This window comes from Monodon monoceros, unplaced genomic scaffold (genome assembly GCF_005190385.1).
Source record: "Monodon monoceros isolate NGI ecotype Baffin Bay Population unplaced genomic scaffold, NGI_Narwhal_1 Super_Scaffold_5, whole genome shotgun sequence".
Lineage (NCBI taxonomy): Eukaryota > Metazoa > Chordata > Mammalia > Artiodactyla > Monodontidae > Monodon > Monodon monoceros.
Genome location: NW_021703782.1, coordinates 101,656,586 through 101,681,752, shown reverse-complemented (window position 1 = coordinate 101,681,752; position 25,167 = coordinate 101,656,586). Strand labels below are relative to the sequence as shown.

The 25,167-nt window shown below is 58.1% G+C and overlaps 2 protein-coding genes across 6 annotated transcripts in view; one reads left to right on the top strand and one right to left on the bottom strand.

Moving 5' to 3' along the window:
- The window catches only part of DENND1A (DENN domain containing 1A), a 537,874-nt gene extending 519,409 nt beyond the window's left edge, over positions 1-18,465 (top strand). For 2 of the 5 annotated variants that reach the window (XM_029202625.1, XM_029202624.1), the window contains 4 exons: positions 8,377-8,632; positions 9,737-14,144; positions 17,890-17,991; positions 18,337-18,465. In XM_029202625.1, coding sequence (XP_029058458.1) covers positions 8,377-8,632; positions 9,737-10,927 — 1,447 coding nt within the window. In that variant the 3' untranslated portion in view covers positions 10,928-14,144; positions 17,890-17,991; positions 18,337-18,465. Of the gene's footprint in view, positions 1-5,487; positions 5,617-8,376; positions 8,633-9,736; positions 14,145-17,889; positions 17,992-18,336 lie in introns of those variants that run through there. The other 3 variants (XM_029202627.1, XM_029202626.1, XM_029202629.1) reach the window with 2 other exon arrangements.
- CRB2 (crumbs cell polarity complex component 2) overlaps positions 15,146-25,167 on the bottom strand; it is a 21,658-nt gene continuing 11,636 nt past the window's right edge. Inside the window, exons 7-13 of the mRNA XM_029202623.1 lie at positions 21,964-22,836; positions 21,366-21,874; positions 20,622-20,787; positions 19,056-19,839; positions 18,111-18,227; positions 17,365-17,482; positions 15,146-15,432 (exon numbers count right to left, since the gene is read on the bottom strand). Of these exons, the coding sequence (XP_029058456.1) occupies positions 15,208-15,432; positions 17,365-17,482; positions 18,111-18,227; positions 19,056-19,839; positions 20,622-20,787; positions 21,366-21,874; positions 21,964-22,836 (2,792 nt within the window). The 3' untranslated portion in view covers positions 15,146-15,207. The remainder of the gene's footprint in view (positions 15,433-17,364; positions 17,483-18,110; positions 18,228-19,055; positions 19,840-20,621; positions 20,788-21,365; positions 21,875-21,963; positions 22,837-25,167) is intronic.

Genomic DNA, 25,167 nt, shown 5'->3' with positions numbered 1-25,167 from the left:
CCTGTAATCAAGGGATGCCGAGCGGCCAAGACATTTAAAAGTAAAGATCCTTTGTGCAGGGGTGAAATGATCCTTTCAAAAAGGATCACCAGCTCCCCTCGTTACCTCTGGAGACCAAGTCCCTGCTGACTTTTTCCCCTTCTTTATCTCAAGTACATTTAAATGTCAATTAAATTTGAAATATCTACATTTGTCAGCATTTCATTTTGGGCCAGCGTGACGTGCTGCTGATTTGTCCACGCGATGTGACACATGAAAAAAACTCTCGAGATGCAGATCTTCCTCATTAAAAAATAAGCCTGTGCGATCCCGGCACGGCAGAGAGCCACAGAGCACGTCCCCGCTTCCTGACGCCGTGTCTCTGACATGGTATTTAAAAAGGAACAGCCGCGCCTGTCACCACTGTCACACGCGCACGCTAGCCGGCGACACGTTAAACCAAACATTAGAAAGGGTTCGGGGAGTCATCTGCATGGGAACTCCGTGCCGAGATGAGGTGGGCAGAGGCGGGAGCAGCCGTGGGAGGTGATGGGGCCTGAACGTGATGGACAGCGGGCCTTTCTTTCTCGCCGAGACTCCGGCAGTCCTTGCTGGGTAGCCAAGTTCGCCACGACCTGCCTTTTCACAGACAGCTCTTTGTGTATAATAAAATCCAGGCAAGTGGTGGGTGGCAGACTGCAGGGTAGTAGCTGAATTGGGTTAATGAGGGAAGAGGTACACGCTTTTTTTTTTCATATTCTGCCTTAAGTAATAAAGAATTTAAACCTGGACATATTCGATGGTTCGTCCTTTATCTCTGACAAATATCTGACTGTATGTTTCATGGGAGAACATGAGCAGCTGAATTTAAATAAGTTTATTTTGAAATCTCACCTTTTATCAAAAGCGGAAGAGGAAACACCCTATTTCACCGTTTTGGGTCCACAGAACTGAAGAGGCAGGATCGCAGAGTGGTTCAGAGTTAGGCATATCTGGATTCCATGCTCTACCCTTAACTTCTGTGTGACACTGGGCAAGTGACTCCCCCTCTCTGAGCCTTGGCTGCTTTATCTGAAAAATGAGGATGTGATGAGTAATTAATCAGAAACTGTACGGACAGCATTTAGCCCAACACTTGGAAACACTGCTCGTGTCATCATCCTTATCCGTGTGGTCCAAAGCCTGGACCTGAAGAAACTCTGATCAAACCACATGGCAGAGTTCTCGTCTGGGTGTTCCATCACTCTTGAGAGACAGATGGTGTATCCAGGAGACACCCTGGACCTCTTCTTGAAGTCAAGACTGCCCGACCAGCCTGGCCTGGCCAGAAGAGCTGTCTGGAGAGGAAAATGGTGAGCTGTAAAGTGAGGCTCCCTGTCTCCCCCCACCTCACCCCCAAGCGCCCTCCGTGATCTCGCGTGTGGGAGGCACTGGATTTTGAAAGTGATGGGAGGTGCAGCAGCCTGAGCTGATGAAGCCAAGGTCCAGTCCAGCACAAAGGCTCTTTGCTCTTGTGTGAATCCAGACATTCCTGGCATTCAGCTAACGTGCCACGCTGTGCTCTCTGCTTACTTGTCAAAGCCAGAGGAGGGGGCTGTGCTTGGATGGGTGTTGGAAAGGCATTCAAGATGGATTTGAGGGCCACCCAAAGCCTCATTCAGTTTGACCCAAGCAGAGGTGTGGGTCCCCCTCATACACATCTACGACCAGCCCAGAGGACAGGAAAGAGAGGGCCCTGGACTGGAATCCCCGCTCATCACTTCCTGGCTGGGTGGCTTGGTCACACCTCTCCTCTTCACCATGAAGTGCTCAGCTAGAACTGGGTCTGCTCACTACAAGCACGCGGGAGGTGCCTCTCGGTTGGGTGCGTGGATGAACAGACGGACAGGTGGATGGATGGACTAATGACAGCCTCATCCTCTGTAAAATCTGTACAGCGACGCCTTTCTGCTTCCTGCTGGGGGAGTGGTAGACATAACCTGTGTAAAGCCCGTGGCACAGTGCCTACTTGTGGATATCATTTTAAGCATTTTTCTGAGACTCCCACCTGCCCCAATATACCTAACACGCTCACCCCCAGACGTGGTCCCGTTCTACAGGTCTATATTCTTTTTCATGTTCTTTTCCATTATGGTTTATTACAAGATATTAAATATAGTTCCCTGTGCTATACAGTAGGACCTTGTTGTTTATCTGTTTTATATGTAGTAGTTTGTATCTGCTGATCCCAAACTCCTGAGTTATACCCCCCTTTCCCCTTTGGTAACCATAAGTTTTTCTATGTCTGTGAGTCTGTTTCTGTTTTGTAAATAAGTTCATTTGTATCATATTTTAGGTTCCACATATAAGTGATATCATGTGATATCTGTCTTTCTCTGTCTGATTTACTTCACTTAGTACGATAATCTCTAGGCCCATCCATGTTGCTGCAAATGGCATCATTTCATTCCTTCGTATGGCTGAGTAATATTCCACTGTATATATGTATCACATCTTCTTTATCCATTCATTTATCGATGGACATTTAGGTTGCTTCCATGTCTTGGGCTATTGTGAATAGTGCTGCTATGTACATTGGGGTGCATGTGTCCTTTCACATTAGAGTTTTCTCTGGATGTATACCCAGGAGTGGGATTGCAGGATCACATGACAACTCTAGTTTTTTTGTGGTTTTTTTTGACAACTCTAGTTTTTTAAGGAACCTCCATAACATTCTCCATAATGGCTGCACCAATTTACATTCCCACCAACAGTGTAGGAGGGTTCCCTTTTCTCCACACCAGAGAGGGGACCCTCTTATACTGCAGCCACGAGCTGAGGAAAGGGGCATGTGCCTGGCGGGGATCCAGAAGAGGGGTGAAGCTGGTGTGTGCGGGGCCTAGTCTCTCCAGTACGCTGGCTTCCAGTCATTCCCTTAGCAAACTTTCCTCTGCACTAACACTGTGCTATGGGTGGGGAGAGAAAGAAGAACGTGCCAGGGCCCCTGCCCTCGAGGACCTCCACTCAGAAATAGAATTGCAAGAGGTTCAACTGTATTAACGAAGCGCTAAGCCACGCAGCCCAAGAAGCCAGCTTTATCTAGGGAGAAAACTCTGCTGGGAGCTCCAGGAAAGCTTTGTAGGAGTGCAGTTTGAGCTGAGTCTTGCAGGCCAAGGGCAATCAGTGCACCAGGCAAAGGCAAGGGCAGGTGGCAGGAGGTGGCAGGGAAGGAACACAGAGGTGGGCGGGGCCAGGCGCAAAGCACGGTGTCTGCCCTGCTTGGAGCTTGGATTTGGCGGCCCTCACCCCGCCCACCCAGTGTGTTCCACGAGCTCCCCAGAATGCAGCCTGAGGCAGGGTGCCTGCACCCCTGCTCGGGAGAACAGTCCAGTACTGGCGAGTGAGAGCGGGTCCCCCAAACTTTTAAACAGACGTGTAAGTCGTTCCAGACACACCTGAACATTAGTATCGCTGACATTTTACCCACCGCATGAAGCCACAGTTCAGAGCAGCAGGCTTGCAGGTGTGAAGCGGGAGAGTGATGAGGTCAGGCCTGTGATTCAGAACAGGATTCCAGTGGCCCTCCTGCTGGGCCTTGTTTTATGTCCCGGTGGACGAGGCAGGAACTGGGCAGCCTAGCCCCTGTCCTGGCCAGGGCACATTTCTGCAAGTCAGATCCTCCTACCCTCTCTCCTGAGTTCAGAGGAGAATGAGCCTCCTAGGCCATGCTCCCACCAGTCCAGGACAGGCTGAGATACGTCTTGTCCCTGACACGCAGCAAGGCAGCCTGGGAGAGGAGAGGAACGCTGTGACCTCCCTGTGCAGCCCCCGGGCAAGTGGCTTCCCCTCTCTGAGCCTCAACCTCCCCTTCAGTAAGAGGACAAAAGTCTTTGCCTGGCTAGCTTCCAGGGACAATGCGAGGAAATGAAGGGTTCAGGTGTGACAGTGCTGGGGAACTCACAGCCCTGGGCGCCAGCTTTGGTTCCACTTTTAAAAGGGCAGCATATATTTGGGTAACAACTGGCTTATGACTGGTGATGGTGGACCATACCAGCAGCCGATCACAGTCCACTCTCCCAGTCCCCACAGGGATAGCTGCTCTCCCTCACTTACTCTCCAGCCCTGGTTCCCATGCACTTTTTTGGACATGTTTCCTCTTCCTGAAATGAAACCAGAAAGGAATTGCACCATATAAGGCAAAGAAAGGAGACTGCTCTGGCTGGGGGTGGAGGGGAGAGGAGATAGCCCCCCATCAGGTACCCCTGTGTCTCCTACCCCACCCACCTCCCCAGAGTCCACCATTGCCCCTGGGATCCTCGGTGTGCGTCCAGCCCGCTGTACAGGGCAGAGGCGTGGGCTGCCTGCTCCCCAGCCGCGTGCCGGAGCAGCAGCCATGGGGCCGGGATTTGAACCAGGGGCTGTGGGGTCCAGCTCCCCTCTCCCAAGCACACACCTCTCGCGGGCCCTGGTCAGTGTATAATTCATAAAAGCTGGCGTGGAGTTTCTCTGGGCTGTGTATGTGTTTGTGTTTATAGAGGTAGAGCTCACAGGTGGCTGACAAGGGAGATGTATTTTTTATAACAATGAATATTTAATTTCCACATCACAGATGAAAAAGACTCTCTGAAGAGGCATCTGAGGGAGACTCCAGAGAGCGGCCGCTAATCAGAAAAGGGCCTTCTCGCGAGTGCCCTTCCACATGGCTCACTTTCTTCTTTACCTTTTTTATTTTTTATTTTTTCCTGATTATTGAAGTAGATATGCACATTGCAGAAAACGGAGAAGACACAAAAATAAAATTTGGCAGAGGGGAAAAATATCCATAATCCACTAGCTTTTTAAATTTTTTTATTTATTTATTTTTGGGGGCTGCTTTGGGTCTTCGTTGCTGCGAGTGGGCTTTCCCTAGTTGCGGCGAGCGGGGGCTACTCTTCGTTGTGGTGCGTGGGCTTCTCACTGCAGTGGCTTCTCCAATGCAGGGGACATGGGTCCCCTAGCTTTTGTTGACATTTAGACACATACCTTTCCAGTCTTTTTTCTGTGCATTTTTCCATAAGCAGATGAGAGAGAATGCAGTATAACTGCAATTCTGCATCCTGACTTTTAGATTTTTCTTTATAAACATTATAGTTAATGGGAGGATACTCTTCAGCCAACCATGCCATAATTCACCTCACCAGATTCCTACTGCGGAAGTTCAGGTTGTCTCATGTTTTATAAACATAGCAGTAATGAACATCTTTGTGCATAATTTGTTGCTACATTGGGGTTATCTAAATGGAAATGGAATCACAAGGTCATAGATGTATTTAAGGCTCTTGACACAGGTGGCAAACCCACAGTTTCTTTTCTGTTTGGGACCAGCTTCCTCACTGTGGGGCCCGTCAGGCCTTCTCCAGGCAGCCTCCTCCCCGGCCGGCAGAGGGAGGCCAGGGTCAGGTGCGGAGCCTCAGGCCTCCTTCCCACCCCGCCACGTGGAGTACCGAGGTCCCTCCTAACTGTTTTCTCTCTTGTCTTCCTCCGCCCCAGCCTCGTAAAGCCCTTGCGACACTATGCTGTCTTCCTCTCCGAAGACTCCTCTGACGATGAATGCCAGCGGGAAGAGGGCCCGAGCTCTGGCTTCACTGAAAGCTTTTTCTTCTCTGCTCCCTTTGAATGGTCTCTCCTTCCTTCTTCCATTTCCCTGAGCTCGGCTTGGTGACTCTCCGGGGCCACTTGGAGGGCTGGGGGTGGCCAGCTTGTGCTTGTGTGTGGGGAGGGGGTCTGGGGCTGCTGCCTTCCGGTGCCAGCTTGCAGGACGGACGCCCCCTCTGTGTGCCTCCTCTCAGGGCGTCATTCTGTCAGCCCCATTGGGGCTGTGACCATGGGGTGAGGTGACAAGAGTGACTGGGCTCTAGAGGTGTGAGACAGGAGCATGGGTCTCATTCCTTTGGGGAAAATGCACTTGGCTGTTAACGGAATTGGTGGCTGCGGTTTCAGCTACAGTTGGCCTGGTTGTTGCTGCCCGAGTTTTCCTTTATCTCAGCACATCTTGGAAAGCCATGGAGATGGAGCGTCAGATTTTAAGTTTTCAAACAACGTTACCGATGAGGAATGTATATATTAATGCTGGCATGTCCAAAGGTTTTACTGACCTGCCTGACTTTAAGATAATTTTTATCATTATTATTTATAGCCTAAGCCTTCTTCTAATTACAAATTGCAATAAAGAAAGAAAGAAAAAGAAGGTTCACCACGATCCAGCCGCCCCTGGAATTGGGCTTTGGTGGCCGCCCTTTCTTTGCAATTCCTGCCTCTCCACGCACAGGCTTTTCAGGGCTGGGACTGAGCAAAGGGACAGCTTTGGTTCTGTGTGTATTTGTTTGCATGGTGTTTTTAATGGAAGCCTCTAGGGGAAGGGAACTGCCCATTGCTGAACACACACAGCAACCCTTCGGGGAGTAAACCGTTACAGCCAGATTATAGAAGAAGGACTCTTCCCCCACCTTCCCCCTCCCAGCCCCCTTCACCATCTCCCTGCTCCCAGTCTCTCCCCCGAGGCTGGGCCTGTGAGTTCCTCGGGGCACCTGATAAACCCAACAGCTCTGCTCCTGCCACTGCCCGCCCCCCAGGGGAGGAGGGTCCTGGCCCTTTCTGCCACCAGCTCACCTGTGACCACGGGCAAGTCAGTCCCCTCCTGATGTCCTCACCTAGAGCAGTGGCCTAAGCCAGTGTTGCCCAAGCTTGGAATGCCACCTGGTCTGTACAGTGAATCTTATTCTTTAAAACTAGAAGAGAAGCCTTGTCCTAAGCAATAATGTTCATGGTATCATAGGCTTAATATATGTTACTTCTATTATTAATTAAAGTAAAGATAGCATCATTGGAATAAGAAAAGTTCATCCATGTATCAGCTTAAAATCACCTTGCAGGTAAAGGCACCCACACAGGTAATGTCCACGGACTCTCCCACCACAGAGTCCAGCAGGTCACGTTCTTTTTAAATTAATTGATGCCTTAATTATTTAAAATAATGCTCACTTCCTGAGCCATGATCTATGAAAAGCATAGGCTTTTGGGTGTGTTTAAAAGGGAAGTGGCCATCTTAACTCAAAGCAAAATGGGTTCCTTCTAAAGAACTCTAGTTCCTTAACTACGAAGCACACTGGCTTTTCTTTATCTCCTTCACTGTGTTCAAACTTGGTTAAAGGAGCTTGGTCAGATGGCTTAGTCAGAACAAGTGAGGGACTTTAGAAGTCTCTCATACTTGGCTTCCATTTCCATCTCTTGCCAGGTGCTGTGTGACATACGTTCCATTACTTAGCCTCTCTGAGCTTCAGTTTCCTCATCTATAAAGTGGGGGGTGTGAGTCCTACTTCGTGGGCTGCCTGTGTGGCTTCAGGGAGTTAGTACAGTCTGATGCAGTCCTTGCCAAGAGTCAGGGCTGTTAGTTGAGCCCCTTCCCTCTGCCAACTGTCCCCTGCCCAGGTTCGTGCAAGTGGGCCTCCAGGACCAGCAGGTGGCACCCTTCCCCCACTTTACCAGAGCCGTGGGCAGTTTCTGCCTGACCCAGGAGCCAGAGCCTCATGGTTGTAGGAGGTGGGATGCTGCTCTGGCCCGGGCTCCACTAGAGGTCTGGGCACCGTTCTCCAGGTACTCCGGGGCTCAGGCTTGTGAGAAGGGATAGCAAGAGGCACCCTGTGTCACCTGCACCTGGTTGACTGCAAGGTTTTGGTGCACGAATGCTGCTAACAGCCTCAGCATGCCTGCTGGGCACCAGGCACTGTATTTGCTCATGTAGTCTCCACCACCAGCTGCAGGGGAGTGCAGTCTGGAATGGGGGAGCGTATGAGGCTCAGAGAGGTTGTGATTTACCCAAGGTCCCACAGGAAGAGATGGCACCAGGGCTGGAACTGAGGTCTGCACAGGCTGAGCCCCAGATGGTTCCCCACTGAGGATCCTGGGGTGCACTGGGCAGCTCCCTGGGGAGAGTTCTCCCAGCTCAGTTCCCACGAGCTGTTCCCAGGACCTGCTGCAGGGGTGGGAGTGCAGACAGTGGGCTCAGGATTGAGTCTTCCTGCCTGTTCCCTCTCCAGACGTGTCCTATTCCTCACGCCTTGTGTGAATGGCGTGTGAGCCCACTAGCCAGTTCTACGGTGGGTCCTGTGGTTTGGAGGAAACTAAGTGGGCCCCCCAGTGCAAGCTAGAGCCAGAGCAACTTGCCCAAGGTCCCTGAGCGAACAGAAGCCATGTTCAGCCCAGGTCTGTCAGAGTGCCGCTGCCCAGACGCCTACACTCTCAGGGACCCAGGACAGCTCTCCTCTCCCAAGGCTCCCGGGTGTGCTCCCCGAGGCCTGGAAGTTCTCGGGGGTGAGGGTTGCTTGCTCCTCCCGGGGAGGCTCTGAGTAGGAGAATCCAGCCTGCTCTGCCTCCTCCCAGGCCGCAGCCATATCGGACACTCAAGGAGTCAGACAGCGCCGGAGACGAGGCGGAGAGCCCTGAGCAGCGAGCGCGGGAGCCTGTGGGCCCCACCCCAGCTCCGCCCGACCGGGCTGCCAGCATCGACCTCCTGGAGGACGTCTTCAGCAGCCTCGACATGGAGGTCCCACTGCAGCCGCTGGGCCAGGCCAAAAGCTTGGAGGACCTTCGGCCCCCCAAAGACCTGAGGGAGCAGCCGGGGACCTTTGACTATCAGGTATGCTGTGGTGGGGGCGGTGCGGGGGGCGCCGGCTGGGGGCACTTTCTGCACATGAGGTAGATTTCCCCATGTGACAGTAAAAGACACCAAGGGAGAAACAGCGACTTTTCTGAGGTCCTCAGCCAACACTCAGAGTCACTCTGACTGCAAATCCTGCCAGGCCGGCCAATGGCCAGACCCGCCCCCCCACCCCCCCACCCCGCTCACAGGGATCACTGGAGAAGATGCTGGAGCCTGATAGAAATCTGCCCCCCCACTTCTGCTTATGCATCAGAGGTGGGCAGGGCTATGACCCCTGGTGAAACTGGGATTAATGATCCCAACCCCACCAAGGCTCCTTGGAGAGCCTGTGAATCAAAGTTCCTGGGCTCTGGACATTAGCACGTGACCCCTGACCTTCCTTGTGACTTTCAGTCAGGCATACCTCCTCTCTGTGCCTCGGTTTCCTCACTTGTGACTGGGGGCTGCTGACTCTGCAGTCCTTGGGTCACAGTGTGGAATTCACAAAGCTCCCACGTATCTGATGATTCACGCTTGCCCCTCTGCAGGGAATTGCTATTCCCAGGCTGCCCACGAGGGAGCTCAGGCCAGGAGAAGGGATGTGACGCCCAGGTCGTGGGCCCTATAGGTGGCAGAGCTGGGACTTGAGCCCAGCCCTCCTATTTCCTTCCCAGCCAGTGTGCCTTCACCCAGGCCCCGAGCCTCACTTGCCCTCTTGGGCTAATGGGTGGTTGAAAGTGCCCGCACGCTTTGAAAAGTAAAATCGGCCACCCCAGTAGAGGGTCAGTAGGTGGAGTCCTTTTCCTAAAACTACTTGGCAGCACTGGTTTGAAAAGACAGAGCTTTCTCTGGAGGCCCTTTGTGCCACCCAGTGAGAGAATCCTGGCCTCGAGTGCAGACAGACCTGGGCTTGCTTTCTGCCGCTGACCTGGGCCGAGCCCCCAACTGCTCTGAGTCCCAGGGACTGGTCAGCCACACTCCCGGGACCACAGTCCCAGTGTCCACCTGGCACACAGGAGGGCGGGGGGGAGGGGCACATGCTGCCTGCCAGTCTGTCTCAGGTCAGCCTGTGGTCATTGCCTCCCTCATTCCCTCTAACAGAGGCTGGACCTAGGCAGGAGTGAGAGGAGCCGTGGAATGCCAGGAGCCTTGAAGCTCGCCCACCCACACAGCAAGCTCTGGAGCCTGGGCCAGGATGACATGGCCGTCCCCAGCAAGCCTCCTGCCACCTCCCCCGAGAAGCCCTCGGCCCTGCTTGGGAAATCCCCGGCCCTGCCCAGCAGGCCCCAGAACCGGGACGGCATCCTGAACCCCACCGACAAGGAGGAGGTGCCCACCCCCACTCTGGGCAGCATCACCATCCCCCGGCCCCAGGGCAGGAAGACCCCGGAGCTGGGCATCGTGCCCCCGCCCCCCACTGCCCGCCCGGCCAAGCTCCAGGCTGCCGGCACTGCCCTCTGCGACTTCTCCTCAGAGCGGCTGCAGGCGGAGCGGGAAAGGCGGGCTGCCCTGGGCTCAGCCGCGATCCCCGGGCTCCACCCCAGCGCTGCCCCCCAAGACCCCACCGAACTGCTCCAGCCACTCAGCCTGGCCCCGGGGGCTGCGGGCACAGGCAGTGATGCCCTGCTGGCCCTCCTGGACCCACTTAGCACAGCCTGGTCAGGCAGTACCCTTCCACCAGGTCCTACAGCCCCAAATGTAGCCACCCCATTTACTCCCCAGTTTAGCTTCCCCCCCATGGGGACCCCCACCCCATTTCCACAGCCGTCACTCAACCCCTTTGTCCCATCTGTGCCAGCGACACTGCCTGCCATGCCCCTGGTCTCCACACCAGCTGGGCCTTTTGGGGCCCCTCCTGCTTCCCTGGGGCCTGCTTTTGCCCCCAGCCTCCTGCTGTCCAGTTCTGGCTTCTGTGCCCCACAGAGCTCTCAGCCGAACCTGTCTGCCCTCTCCATGCCCAACCTCTTTGGCCAGATGCCCATGGGTGCCCACTCCCTGCAGCCCCTGGGTCCCCCAGCAGTCGCCCCTTCAAGGATCCGAACATTGCCCCTGGCCCGCTCAAGTGCCAGGGCCGCCGAGGCCAAGCAAGGGCTGGCGCTAAGGCCTGGAGACACCCCACTCCTTCCTCCCAGAGCCCCCCAGGGCCTGGAGCCAGCGCTGCAGCCATCTGCTCCACGAGAGGCCAGAGACCCCTTTGAGGATTTGTTACGGAAAACCAAGCAAGATGTGAGCCCGGCCCCAGCCCCCGGCTCAGTGGAGCAGCTCAGGAAGCAGTGGGAGACCTTCGAGTGAGCGGGCGCTGAGTGCTGGGGGCGAGCTGAGGCCCGGCTGCCCACCGCGGCAGCTCTGCGGCTGGCCGGCCCTGCTTCCCCTGCTGCTCTGTTTCTGTCCAGGTTCTACTGGTGGGAAGGGTTGGGAGCCCTCTCTGCTGCTCCTCCTCCTCTCCACACTGCCCATCTCTGGAGAATGGCACCAGTTCCAGCCTGGGAATCAACCCAGCTCCTGGGCACTTGTCCCGCCCTGCCACCACCCCTCCCCTGCACCCCTGATTGGGTTTTGCACTAGAGAGGTCACCTGGGCTGATGATTGCCCCAGACCCCATCCTACCTAGCTTCCCTCTGGAAACTGCCTGCCCACCAGGAGCCCCACGCCGCCTCAGGATGTGTCCTCCTGAGCCCTGTTCTCCTGCCCCAACTGCAGCCCAGCCCTGCACACCCCACCTTGATGGGCGCAGGCATTGGCAGTACCCTCAGCATGAGCTCGTCTGCACGAGACGCACATGGTTTGGAGTTTGCAGTAAGGAACCCCCCTCCCAGGCTGGAGGAGCTACCTGGCAAGGCATTTCCAAATCCTCTCTAGCAATATGCACACTCGTTCTTTCCTGAGTCTTCACCCCAACCCCCAAACTTCGTTTTTCTGGCTTGGTAGGGATTTGGGGGCTGAGGCATCCTTGCAATCCCTCCCGGTAGCCAAAGCAAGCCCCAGACAGGCCTGCGTGGGGCCCGAGAGCACCAGCAACTCTGATCTGTAGACGACAAAAACCGCAACAGGTAAATCTGAGAGCACCAGGAGGGGTCAGGCTGCCGCCCCGCACTCTCCCTCTGGTCCCCACAGGTTCTCCTGGTCTTGAGTTACTGTCAAGTGGGACTCGGCCTCTTGCTGAGTGGGTCTAAGGGGGCAGAGCTGAGGAGCAGACACCCACATTCCCACTGGAAGACCAGGCTTAGCACCACAGAGGTGCAGGAGTCCCAGCTGCCTGGCAGCTTGGGGCAGGAGGGCACCAGGCCCCTGGGGAGTGGGCGGGCCTGGTCTCTCGCACTTCTTGCAGCCTGGAGGCAGGAGAAGGGCTTGGAGCCGCCCCTCCCTATTTCCCGGAGGCCAGCATCCCCAAAGCTAAGTTGAAACGTTTTGTTATTGTTTCTTTTATCTTTCTTTTCCTTTTTACTTTATTGATTTGATGAATCTTGAAATTGACTAGTTTCAATAAACCAAGTTAAAATGTGGCCCAACCATTTAAGAAAACAACCATCTGAGACATGCAGGAAATTGTGAGCATTTTGACCTCATTTCTCATTTCCTATTTGTGAATGGTCAGACATACAGTCTCGGGTGTCTGGCGGGGCAGGGGAGTTCCTGGAGACCTCGTAACCCCAGGGAGCCTGGTCAGCATCTGAGGGGCTAGGAGACCACCCCCTCAGGTTTGCTCTGACGCGGGGTGTGAAGAGCTGCTGGCCCAGCACGCAGCCCCTTCCTCCGTCAGTCATAGCCCCTCGGGCAAGTCTTCTGTCTAAATCTCGGCAGTGTCCTCTGGCTTCTGGAAGAGGGGGAGCCGTGTCATGTCTGGGCCATGTGGGCACCTCTAGGACACTCAGGTGTTTCAGCAGAGATTCCAGATCCACCCACCCTGGGCAGACCCCTGAGCCCCATCAGGTATAGGGTAGCCCACCCAGTGGGCAGAGTCTAAGGCAAGAGGTACCAGGTGGCCCCAGGGAAGCGGAGCCCACCCCCTGGTCTCCCTGGCTTGCTGGGGCCTGGTGGCAAGTGCTCCATGTTCACATGAGCACTGCTGTCTCTCCACTTGCTGGATTGAATGTGAAAATCCAAGGATGAATTGTGTGTGTGCGTTCAATAAAATCTTCTTGGGGAGAAGGCTGGTATCCCTGTGTCCTGAGGAAGCTCTGCGGGGAGGCGAGGCCTCAGGCGTCTTCAGCATCCCTGTTTGTAGAGGTAGAGGCGGGGCTTGGAGCAGTCAGGGGAGGCTTTGACGCCTGGCCCACTCTTAAGCCTGTTACCATTCGGGCCTCTGAGCCCAGCTTAGCCCCTTCTTCTTACAAGCAGGACCCAGGGGCTGGACTGGTTACAGGTGTGCACAGGCCTGCCGGGTCCACGGAGCAGGGCTGCAGGTCACCAATGATGTTTAAGGCACCCAGGCTCCAGGAAGGAAGTTCAAGGGGACACCTGGAGCTTTACTCCCACAGACCTCTCAGTAACAAGGGGAGAGCCTGGAGTCTGCACCTCTGTTGGCTGTGCTGGGGAGGGACACCTGGACCAAGCACCCAGAGAGGGTGTTAGACACACCCCGTTCCCCTATCTGCCCTTCACTCGGTTCCCTGGGCTGTGTCCCCCTCCCTGGGCTGCGCTTGAAAATGACAGGTACCCAGAACGCTTAGAAGCAAGAGAAGGACAAAAAAGAACAGCCCAGCTTTTATATATTGGGGTTCCACCCAGAATGTCTTGTCTTAGGAGTCTGCAAGAACACAGGTTTGCCAAATCTCTGACTTAATAAACTAACCAAGGCACCAGCTGGGGCTAAGTTGTTGCTACCAGATGTTTTCTCCCCCACTTTTCCAGGAGTCAGGGAGAAAGTTGGGGGAAAAGGTGGTCCCACCTCCTACAGGATAAGGACCAAGCAAGCCCCGTAACCTAGTGTTCAGGGCCCTTCCCATCCCAGTCTCAGCCCGCTCACCCCTTCCCTTGCCTCCATCACCACGTGCCTCCACCTCACATTTGACTCCTGTGCCTCTGGAAGCTGGCTGAGACCCCTAGGGGAGATGGGTAAAGTCCACCTCCAGTCGAGAAGTGGAAAGGGGTCTCCTGGCCTTGGCACAGGGGGTGCTGGCCTGGGAAATGGGAAGGACCGAAGGGCACATCTCCAGGTCAGGGACCAAGGGACTCTGAAGCTCAGAGGCCAGGCCCTCAGGCAAGTGCCCCTCAGAGAAGAGATCAGAGATCCCAGTGTGATGGCATCACCAGGGAAGGGACTGGAAGCAAAGCGGCCAGTTCTTCCCTTCATCTGTGTCTGTCCGCAGGACCAGCCCCGACCCAGAGACAGTGCCAACATTTGCCAAGCACCTGCCTCAGCAAACAACCCTGAGGGCTTCCTGCGAGGCCCTCCTCGAGTCCTCCCAGCGGCCATTAGAGAGGTGACTGGTCTGCAGGTGAAAGAGCGGACTCGCCAGGCAGCCTGGAGAGGAGAGCGCTGATGCCGGAGGGGCTGGAGAACCACAAGGTGGGCAGGGAGGGTTGCTCCTCTGTCATCATCGCCCTCTGGCCCCCTTGCTACCCCTCAGGGAGGCCCCTTCCCCGCTCTCACCCTCTCCCTTCCCGACACCTTGGGATGACCCGGGCAGCCCTCACAGCGGACTGGACTTTAACGAATTCCAGAGCTCCTTCCCCACTGTTGCCCTGCCCATCCTCACAGCAGCCCCGTGAGGTAGGCAAGGGCTGTTTTCCCCATTCTATAAGTGACAGGCCTTCAGGAGGAAGGCTGCAGTGGCCCAGACACCCTCCCCCCACCCCTCCGCTCCTGCAGGTCTGCCCCTCAGTCCTGCATCCCAGCGGGTGCCTGGCTGCCGCAGAGGGCAGAGACAGACCTGCCTCAGGGAGCACTTGTTTGGGGAGCCAGGAGCTCACACATTAACCTCTGGCTCATGCCCCCCACCCCACTGATTTCCAGCTGCCTCCAGGGCCAGGGCAGCCTCCGGAGGTGGGAGAAGTTGCGGGAGCTGGGGCTTTGGTCCTTGGGCAAGCCCTGGCCTGGCCTCCAGGAGAACTCGTGGCCCTGGGCTGCCCCTGCCCCGGGGCTGAGAAGGTGGTCTCCACGGCCCAGCTGTCCCTCCGCGGGGTCACCTGCACTCACTACACAGTGACGTGCACAAACAGCAAAGACGTGGGCGTGCCTGTGAGCCCCATCCGCAACACTCACTGGTCCCTGCAGATCAACAGGCCCAGGTACAAACACACGTGCACGCGCGCACTCACACACTCCTGAACACGTGTGCACCCGCAGGTGCTCCTCCCGGCACAGCCGTGTGCCTGCCAAGGTTAAGACCGGGCGGTTGGATGGAGCATGTCCACAACCTCGCCAGGCCTCTCTCTGCTTCCCTGAGCGCGCCCCTTCCCCTCAGTCCAGGACGGGGCAAGGGCCCCCAGCAAAGGGGCCACTTCCCCAGCAGGTATCCTGGGCCCGGCAGCAGCTCCCCGAGGCCCGGGAGGCTCCCGAAAGTGGCCTCCTTCGGTCTCCAGGTAGAAGGTGAGGACCTCCCAGGTGCTGGAGCCACAGCCAGGTGGGCCTAGATGAGTCTCTCCTCGGGTGGCACCTTGAGGACACTGTCCATCTCTAGCCGGGCTCCGGCCACCTCCTGCTGGCTCGGGCTGTAGGTGCCCTCTGACTGGCGGCGCTTTCTGGCCGCCAGGATCCCTGAGAGGAGCCCCAAGAGGAGGAGGAGGAGGCAGGCGCAGGCCGCAGGCACTGCCACCTCCAGCAGCGGGAACGGCGGCGGCAGCGATAGGCCCTTCTGGAAGAGATGCAGTAACACGCCTAAGACCACGGGGGCGGGGAGACCCCCCAGTTCCTTCAGAGGAGAGGAAAAAGCATCGCTGGGCAGAGGCTTCCCTGGGAGGTAGTGAGAGACCTGGTCCCAGAGGTATGCAAGCAAGTGCCTGGGAGCTACCTATTAGAGGCACCACAAGGGGATTCCTGTACAGCAAAGGGGTTCTGGCGAGGAGGAGAGAAAACACATTTATTGAATGCCTACTAGGAGCTCAGCACCGAGTGTGGGATTCATGTAAACCTTACATGACCTGATGAAGCGGAAGCGAGGACACCCCCTTTCTTCCGTGAGGACAGGAACCTTTGGTTTATTTTGTTTACCCGTGTATCCCAAAACGCACAGCAGAGCCTGCTCAGTAGGCACTCGATAAATATTAGAGGAGAAAACAGAGGCTTTGCCCAGATCCCCCCAGACACATGACTAGTGGGTGTCAAGCCGGGACTGGCACTGCCCTCTGTCCGCCCCCAACGCCATGCCCATGCCCAGCTCACACCACCATTCTTCAGTCCCAAATTCCAGCCGAAGGTCCTTCCTTCAACTGGCCAAGGTGGGCCTCAGTGCCCAGCCCTGCCACCCTGCCTCTCTCAATAAACACCCAATCTGAAGTGATGGGACCTGATCCCTCCCGAACCCAAAGGGCAGTCTGGGTTTTTAAGTGTCTGTGGAGACCATGCTCAACCCCCAAGTGGGAGGCATCTCAGGCAGTAGCAGGAGAGGCTCCCCAGCCAGGGGGCCCGTGCAGGGCATGAGCTGCAGCAGGCCGACCTGGCTGCTGGCGAGCTCAGAATCCACCAGGGCGGGCCCCCACCCCCCCAGACACTCAGACCAGGCTCTGGGGGCCCAGGAAACCACCTCTCTGGCTCGTCACAGACACCGGGATGCCCCCATCAAAGCTTCTACAGACCTGGAGTTCTGAAGCTCCAGAATCACAGACTTCCAGGGGGCAGAGGCCCAGGGCCTCAGATTCACCGGCCCTCCCTCTGTCCCATGAGACTTCTCAGCCCACTGTGACCTGGGTCCCAAGTCTCAGCCCCCAGCCCTGAGGAAGGTGCCCAAGACTGTAGAGAAAAATTCATCCCAGCCCTGAATGGGCCCTCCCCAGGCTCCGGCCCTGGGCACTTCAGGAGGAGCTGTAAAGCCATTTCCTCCCTAGGAGGAGGGTGGCGGGGGACGGGGTGGAGGGCGGTGGTGGTGGTGGTGGGGGGGGTGATGTGTGCCAGCGGCTGTAAAGTTCAACTTGAAAGGAAACATTCCCCAGAAGCAGAGAGGTTTGGGGTTTATGACCCAGGCCGCCAGAAGCCTGTGGAGATCAAGGCTCCTCCCCAGGCTTCGTTCCTCGCTGCTGTGCCCACTCTGGGCTCACTTCCCGCTGGGCCTGCAGAGTCTGTTCTGCCCCTTAGTGGGGAGGGGGCCAGAGGGAGGTTCAAGCTCAAGCTTCCGGCTGGCCCCCATCTATTCGGACCCCTCCTCAGCTGAGCTTCCCTGGGGTCAGGGGCTACCTTCACGGCAGCCAAGCCTTCCCAAGCCTTCTCTGGCTCAGAATCCCGGGCTCCCCACACCTTCCTACTCTAGAATCCTGGCTCAGAAACCACCAGAGATTACAGGCTCTCGTATTCACCAATGTAAATCCCAGAATTCCAAGATCCTGTGGGCCCTGAATCCTGGCCCAGATCAGACTTGGCAAAGCCCAGCTGTTTCACTGCAGCCCCCAGAGGAATGCTGGGGGCCCCTCCTGTGTGGGAGTGTGGAAGCAGCCTGAGTCTCCTTTCCCTGCTCCCCCCGACCCCGTGACAGGCCTGGCCCAGGAACAGCTCCACAGGTGCTGTATACGCTCCCCCATAACATCATCTCACTAAAGTCCAGAACAGGGCACCCACCCCCTCGGGCATCACTCACCACCACTTCGCAGAACTGGCCTGAGAAGCTTGCACTGCAGATACATTCATATACCCCACCAGCTGTCCGGCAGGTGCCGCCATTCAAGCAGGGGTTGGCTTCACAGGGGATCTGACACCTGGGAGGCAGGGACAAGGGTGGGGCTGAGAAAGCTGCTCCCTCCCAGGCTGCCTCTTGTTCCCCCAGCTCCTTTGCTTCCTCAAACCCTCCCCCACCCCCTACACACACTGGCATCAAAGCTCATTCATCCACTGTCCCTACCTGGCTGGGCCCTGCCAGGTGACTGATGCTGAAAGCGATCTCCATCACCTACCACGCCCCTTCACCCCAGCATTCATGACAGAATGACTGTCACTCCACCAGAAGCACGGGGGGAGCCTGTGTAAAGCCACCTGCCCAGGGATGCTGACTCTGTCTGGAGTGGGCCCAGAACCTGCATTTTTACAGTCTCCCCAGGTGGAGGAGTGGGAGGTGGGCTGAGCACGGAGCTCTAAGAAACACCACCAGGCAACTACTTCCCAGCAGGTGTCTGCATAACACAGGATGGTCTTGGAAGCCCCAGAGGGAAAGAATTCAAGCAAGAGAGGTGCACTGTCTGGCACTGTGACGACAGTGAGGGCTGAGAAGGTGAGCAAGGATCCATACCCCACTTCACCTGCCCTGGCTGGAGGGGATCCAGAGGCCCGCCCTGCCCGACTCTCCACACTCAGCAGCCCACCTCCCAGGCCCCTGGACCCCAGACCCACCTCTGGCCAGCAAAGCTCTCCTGGCAGCTGCAGTTGGCACCCTGGTGCCCACCCTCACACGGGCCACCATTGAGGCAGGTGACATTCAGGCTGCACTCCTCTGGCAGGACAGGCAACCTGAGGAGAAAGCACAGAGGCTGGCCCGGGGACAGGACACCTAGGACCTGGCCCACCCCCACGCCCGTGGGTCACTCAGGTGACCTGAGCCTCTGCATTGTCATCCAAGGAATTAAGAGCCACTTCCTGGAGACCCTGCCGTCAGTCCTGGAAGCCGTTTCTAGGATGGAAGGGATGGGACATAGGGCTGCCACTCTGTGGCTCCAGCCCTACCCCCACCAAGGTGTACAACATCGGGCTGAACCCTTCGAGGCTGAGTCCTCCGAGGAGCTGATGAAATGTAAGTAGTCTCCCCGGGGCAAGAGCAGCCTCCTAGACATAGAGCTTGGGCCTGACATTCTTTGCGTAGAGAGGGGGATTCAGGCCTCTGCCACTCCGTAAGTTTGGCTCCGAAAGGAGTGGGGAGTCATGGCCAGACTGAATAAGGGAAGCGGTCAAGACTCGGACCATCTCTGCCTGTCCCCGTCCCACGGGACTGACGAAGGAGGGCATCCGTGGTGGGCAGCTCGGCAGGAGAGCCTCTAGGCTTTCTTCCGACACTAGCTCGGGGTTCCCCCACCCCGACCCCCAGACGACAGCGTTATCTCAAATTCAAATTTACCCGGGTGTCCTGTATTTCTTCTGGCAACTCTAGGGGGCTGCTGTTCCCAAGTTACAGATAACAGCGCGGTGGCTCAGAGAAGGGACGTGGCTGGCCCACGGAACCAGCGCATCCGCACCCGGGCTTCCGGACTAGTCTGACCCACACCCCGCCCCCGGGATCCCCACCCCTGCCCCGTAAACGCCGGACCCCTCGGACCCATGCCGCCCCCGGCTGGCCGTGCGCACCGGCAGCGCGGGCCCGCGAAGCCAGGCGGGCAGCGGCACTCGAAGCGGCCGTCTGGGCGCGTGAGGCAGCGGCCGCGGGCACAGGGCGCTGAGCGACACGGGTCGGCGCGGGCTTCGCAGCGCGGACCCTCCCAGCCCAGGCCGCAGGCGCAGGCGAAGGCGTCGAAGAGGTCGCGGCAGACGCCGCCGTGCAGGCAGGGTGAGGGAACACACACGGGCGCACCGCGGCAGCCGAGGCGCGGAACCGGCGCGCCGGGCCAGGCCGAGAAGGGCTCCCGGGAGCCGGGGGCCGCGTCGGGCCGCGGGCCTGCCAGGGGCAGCGGGAGGCCGCCGAGCGCCACGCGGCCCAGGCAGCCCGTGAAGTTCTCGGCCAGCAGGACGCGCGCGCCGCCCGGGCCGCGCAGGAAGTCCAGGTCGCTGGCCAGGCCCCGCAGCGCCACGGGCGTCGCCGCGCCGTCCAGCCACAGCAGCCAGCGCGACGCGGAGGCCGCGGGGCGCTCCATGGCCAGGCGCACGCGGTGCCAGGCGCCGTCGGCCACGCGCGGCCCGGGCGCCGGCAGCACCGCCCCGGGCAGCCCGGGGCCACTGCGCACGCCGGCCGCCAGCGAGCCGTTGCGCACGGCCAGCCAGACGGTGTCGGGGGCGCCCGCCGCGCGCAACAGCCCGGCCTCGGGGTCGCGCGTGCGGAAGGCCAGAGAGAGGCCGCTGAGCGCGCGCCCGGATGACGCGTTGTGCCCGCTGAATTCCGCCGGGGGTCCCTCGCGGAACGTGGCCTCAGCCACACCTGCAGGGAGAGAGAGAGTCAGAGGACGGCCTATCGGTACCCAGCCCAGCCCAAGCACACCTGGGTGATGCGGGGACCAGCCTGCCAACCCCCGTTCCCCCCACCTCCGCGGTCTGGGGGCGGGGGCACACACACCCACCTATCATCTAATCCCAGGAACCGTTCCCCCCACCTCATAACTCTCTACCGCCAAAGAACCAGCTCCGGGCTGGGGAGACCTACTCTCCTGTGCCCACCCTGCCCTCCAGGTCACAGACCAGGCAATGATAACACCTTGGAAAATCTGCCTCCTTCTCTCCTTAGTGAAGTGACCCTGTGTCATCACCGTGGCTCACTCTTCACTGCAATCAATTTAATATTATAACACAGTCATCTTTTAAAACTGCTGACCATGGTCTTCTCCTGCTGGTCCTCCCATGGCTCCCCATTGCCCTTGGCAAAAAGTCCCAAGCTGCCTGGCCTAGCATTCAAGGACCCTAGCAACGCTGATACCTCTGCTTGTGTTTCAGTTCTTATAAACCTCATGCCTTTGCACATGCTTTGCCCCCTTCCTGAAATGTCCTTCCCTGTGCCCTGTCAGAGTCTTATTTGCCCTTGAAAACCTAGCAAGTGCTCTCTTCCTCCAAAAAGCCTGTCCTTCTGGATGCAGTGGCCCAACCACACTGGGCTGGGGCTGTTGGCATCCTGGTCCACTGTCTCTGAGTCCTGAAGGCAGGGGTGGGATCTAACCCAGCTTGGGTGTCCAGCACCCAGCATGTGGGCTTTCCAGGGCAGGCACTCACAGACAAAGCCATCAGGGACCTCCTCACAGGTGGCAGGCGGGAGACAGGGCTGGCCAGGACACCACAGCTGCTGGGCACATGTGGGCCCAGTGAAGTTAACAGGGCAGGTGCAGTGGAAGTCATTCCAGGAGACAAGGCAAGTCCCACCATTGAGACAGGGCTGAGGCTGCAGGAGAATCAGGGCAGGGACTGGCTCAGGCCTGGGGCTAGCATCGCCCCACCATAACCATCCTTGCAGTGGTTCTTCACTGAGCACCTAGTACAGATACATTACCTCCTCACAAAGAAATAGAAAAGTAACTAGCGTTCCCATTTTACAGATGAGGAAACTGAGGCTCAGAGAGGAGAAATCACTTGCTGAGTCACCTAGCCAGTAAATAGAGGAGCCAGAGTTCACACCCAGGCTATTCCAATCCTAGAGCTGGTTGGTGCTTTGTTCATGAACCTGGGTGTCCCTGTGCCCCAAGCAACTCCCGCAGAAAGGCTTGGGCAGCCCTCTGCCTGGGTCAGGGTGTCTGTCTCAGATTAGGACTGAGAGGAGAGGTATGGAGACTACCTTAGGGCAAGAGCAGCTGGCCAGAGAGGAGATGAAAGTGAACCCTGCTCTGTCTCTCTCCAGCACTGGGACCTTGGGTGGGCACTCTACCTCCTGGTGCCGACCTGACCAGTAGAAGGACATGCTAACCTCCAGCGAAGCAGGATGGATCCCGGAAAAAGGACCCACCCTTTCCCCGTGGCACTCACACTGCACGTGTCCTCGGAGACACAGCCCATGGTGAGGTTCCAGGACCGCCTGCTGCCCGGCACACTGGGCAGGCTGGAGTTCTCCAGCAACGGTGGAAAGAAGGGGAGGTGGAGGCTGTTGAGTCGCAGGTCCTGAATGCAGCCTCGGAAGGGCCCACCCCAGGGCTGGGCGTCAGCAGGGAGGAGCCTCCCGCCCACGTGCACCTGCTGCCCCAAGCCCTGCAGCTGATCAGGCCCAAAGCTGAGTGTCACCAGGTGGCGGAGTCCATCATCCCAGCGCCCGGGAAGCACCAGGGCAGGACTGCCCAGCACCTCAGCCCGGATCTGGCCCTCACGCAGGAACACTGTCAGGCCAGCTACTGAATCGTTGGCAAGCTGGAGCAGAAGGCCAGCACGTTCCCGGGTGCGGAGGAGGAAGGACATGGTGAGGTTGGGGCCTGGCAGCTGGTCGAGCAGGAAGGAGGCAGAGCTCAGGGTGCCCCCCAAGCCAAAGGTGGCAGCAGGAACCTCTGCAGGGAGAGAGGGTGCCGGGCATGAGGCCTGTGGGCTGGAGGCAGGCACAGCCCCTGCCCTGGGGCCCACCTGGCTCGTTCCTCACCATCAGCACACGTGGGACCGCTATAGGGCCGGGGGCAGTCACAGCGGAAGTGAGTCCACAGGTCCACGCAGACCCCTGCGTGGGCACAAGGCGGAGGCTGACACTGCTCCTGGCGCCCGCAGCCCAGGAGGACATTCTCGCCGAGATCCTCAGGCAGGAGGAGATGCCCGTCCACGTGCACGTCCTGGAGGCAGCCCGTAAAGGCCACACCACCCAGCTGCGTGGAGCAGAACCCAGCAGGCGTCGGGGCCAGGGAAGCCGTAGGAGGCGGGGCCACAGGACTGGAGGCCACACAGAGGTGGGCAGGGCAGCCCTCGTGCCAGAGCCGCATCTCCAGGACCCCAAAGCGGAGCATCACCTCCACTCGGTGCCAGTGGCCGTCGTTTAGGGGCAGGTCCAGCAGCCTCAGGATGCACACATTGTTGCCGTGGCTCCAGAGTGTGGCCTGAAGCGTGGTCTCCACCAGTGCCAGCTCCAAGCTGCCCTGAGTATCAGAGCGAGTGGCCAAAGCACCAGCAGGTATCGTAGTACGAAACCTCAGTGCCAGACTTGGGGAGCCACCAGCTGGCACCGAAGCCCGCACAGGGTTCCCAGCCACAACGGAGAAGGTGGTATTCTGGCCACAGAAAGGTCCATGGGTACCAGGTGGGCAGCGGCAAGCATAACTGTGGACCCCTGACTGGAAGGTGGGGATGCAGGTGGCAGCCAGCGGACAAGTGTGGCCTTGGCAGCCAGTGAGCTGCACGGAACAGTCACGTCCACCCCAGGCCTCTGGGCACCAACAGATGTAGCCCGCCACGGTGTCTTCGCAGGTCCCGCCATGGAGGCAGGGCTCCGACAGGCATTCGTCCACATCTTCCTGACATGTCAGGCCTTCAGGAGAAACCAGGCCAAGGCTCAGCACCCAAGGCCAAAAGCACAGTCTTGACCCAGAGCTTAGCTGCCTCTTGGGACGGGGACCTCAGTATCTATCAACCAAACCCATTCCCAATTTCCAAAGGATTTCTCAAGGTCCCCTGAAGTCCCCAGAGGCTGGAATCCAAGGTACTCCTTCCTTTACCATATCTTGTGAGTCGATTCAATCCCCTAAATACTCTCCAATGCCCCCTTTCCTCCCACCTCACCTCCCCTGCCTCACCGGCTCGCTAGGCCATAGTCTAGTGTCCTCTAGTTCACCAGCCTCCATCATCCATCTCTACAAGTAGCCAGAGATCTCTTTCTAAAGCATCACCTGGCCAGGTTCCTCTGCTACTTAAGGTCCGATCACTCACCCTGGCACTCGACATTCCTCGTGGCCTGGGTCCTACCAGAAGTTCATATGGCAACCCTGCTCCCTGCAAACCTTGAGCTGCCTGTTCCTCCAAACATTTCCTGGGAAGTCCTGCCTCTGGGGCTTTGCTCATAGTGCTCTCTCTGCAATGCCTCCTTCTCCCTAATCCTGCCTTTCAAACTCCGACTCATCCAGCAAAGCCCAACTTCAAATGGCCAGTACCCTAGAAGGCTTTCTCTGACTCCCAACTCCAAGCTGCTGTGTCACTCCCAACTCCTTGCCCACTCCCAGGCACAGCTCCCCAGAACCCAGTATTGAAAACATCTGTTTACTCAGCTGAGATCTTCTCCAGGGGCCTGGATATGTCATTGGTGCCCAGAAAAGGACTTGGCATGGCCTTTGTGGACAGAGAGATGAAATGGAGGAGGGAGTGGGGATGGATGTATGCATCTGTGGCACTCGAGTAGCCCCTGGTTCTAACCCCCCACCCCCGTCCCTCTGCCCTAGGGCCCTGGCACTGGCTGTGAGGTCACCCTCCCCTCCAGGGGCTCCCATGCCAGGTGCTCTGGCCCCAGCGTGGGTCAAGAGGCTACAGCCCAACCCCTGCTCAGCCAGAGCCTCCACAAGACCACTGAGGCCAGCCCTGCCCATGTAACCCAGCCAGGGGAACCCAAGCCCAGAGAAGCCACCAGGATTTGAATCCTGGCCCCAGTCAGCCCACAAACACCACCGCCTCCTTCTGGGGATGGCCAGTCCCACCTCCCCCTGCCAACGGCCAGTCCCACCTCCCCCTGCCCAAGGCCCCAGCCCTGCATACCTGCCAGGAGCCACAACACCCCCAGGAAGGTCCGCAGAGCCCGCAGCCCCATTGCATTTCCCCACAGACAGGCTGAGAGTGGTGGGCAGGCACCAAGGCTGGGGAGCAGAGCTCCCCGCCTGGCCAGCCGCCTCCTTCAGAGCTGGCTCAGGAATGCCAGGCACTGGCCTCCCCCACGCCCAGCAAAACCCCAAGGGAGGATGGGGGCGGACCAGCCCCACAGCCAGGGTTCCCTCTCCGGGTCCTTGACCTCAGAGGTCTGGCCTCCCTGCCACCCATCAGCTGAGCTCAGCTTGGGGAGGAGCTGGGCTCCCGCTAACACTGTCGAACCTGGGGGGATGACACGCCCTCTCTAAAGCCTCTATGGCTTCATCTGTAAGATGGGGATTTAGAACCCTACCTCGTGGGGCTTTAGTGAGGAGGAAAACAATGGAGAGAATACTCTTCAGATGCAGGGCATGCTGCAGTGGGCCCAGTGTGTGCCAGGCACCCACGAGGCCACTGTTTCTGGGGCACTGTGCCTGGGAGTGGGCAAGGACTCAAGGAACCTCAGCCCATGGGGGCAGGAGATGGGTTTTCAGGGTGCCCAGAGGTTTTGGCCACCCAGAAGTGGGATGCTGAGCCCCCAGCACCTTTGGGGGGTGACAGTGGAAGGGACGGTGGTGATCACCACCTCCTTCCCCCAGGCAGGGGAGCCTGTGCCCAGCAGCCGTGCCAGGGAGAGGAGGCAGCTTGTCAGGGCAGGAATGCGGGCGGGTGTGGGGGAAGCGTCACAGGCATTCCAGAGGGGGCAGGGACACTCCGTGCTGTGTGAGGAGGTCCTCAGGTTCATCAGTATCCGCAGGGAAGGGTGTCTGTGTGTCTCTGCATCCTCTGTACCCAAGGCAGGGAGAGGCTTTCTGCAGGCCCAGCTCCTGCCCAGCACACCCCAAAGGTGTGCCCAGCTCTCCAAAGGTCAAGCTCATTCTTCTCCAGACACTGCCCACAGCTTTCCGTAACAGCCCCCGCCATCCACCACACTCCCCCATAATCCACCACACACCCCCCACCTCCACCACACCCCCCACCACCACACACCCCCCACCACACTCCCTCCACCACACACCACACACCCCCC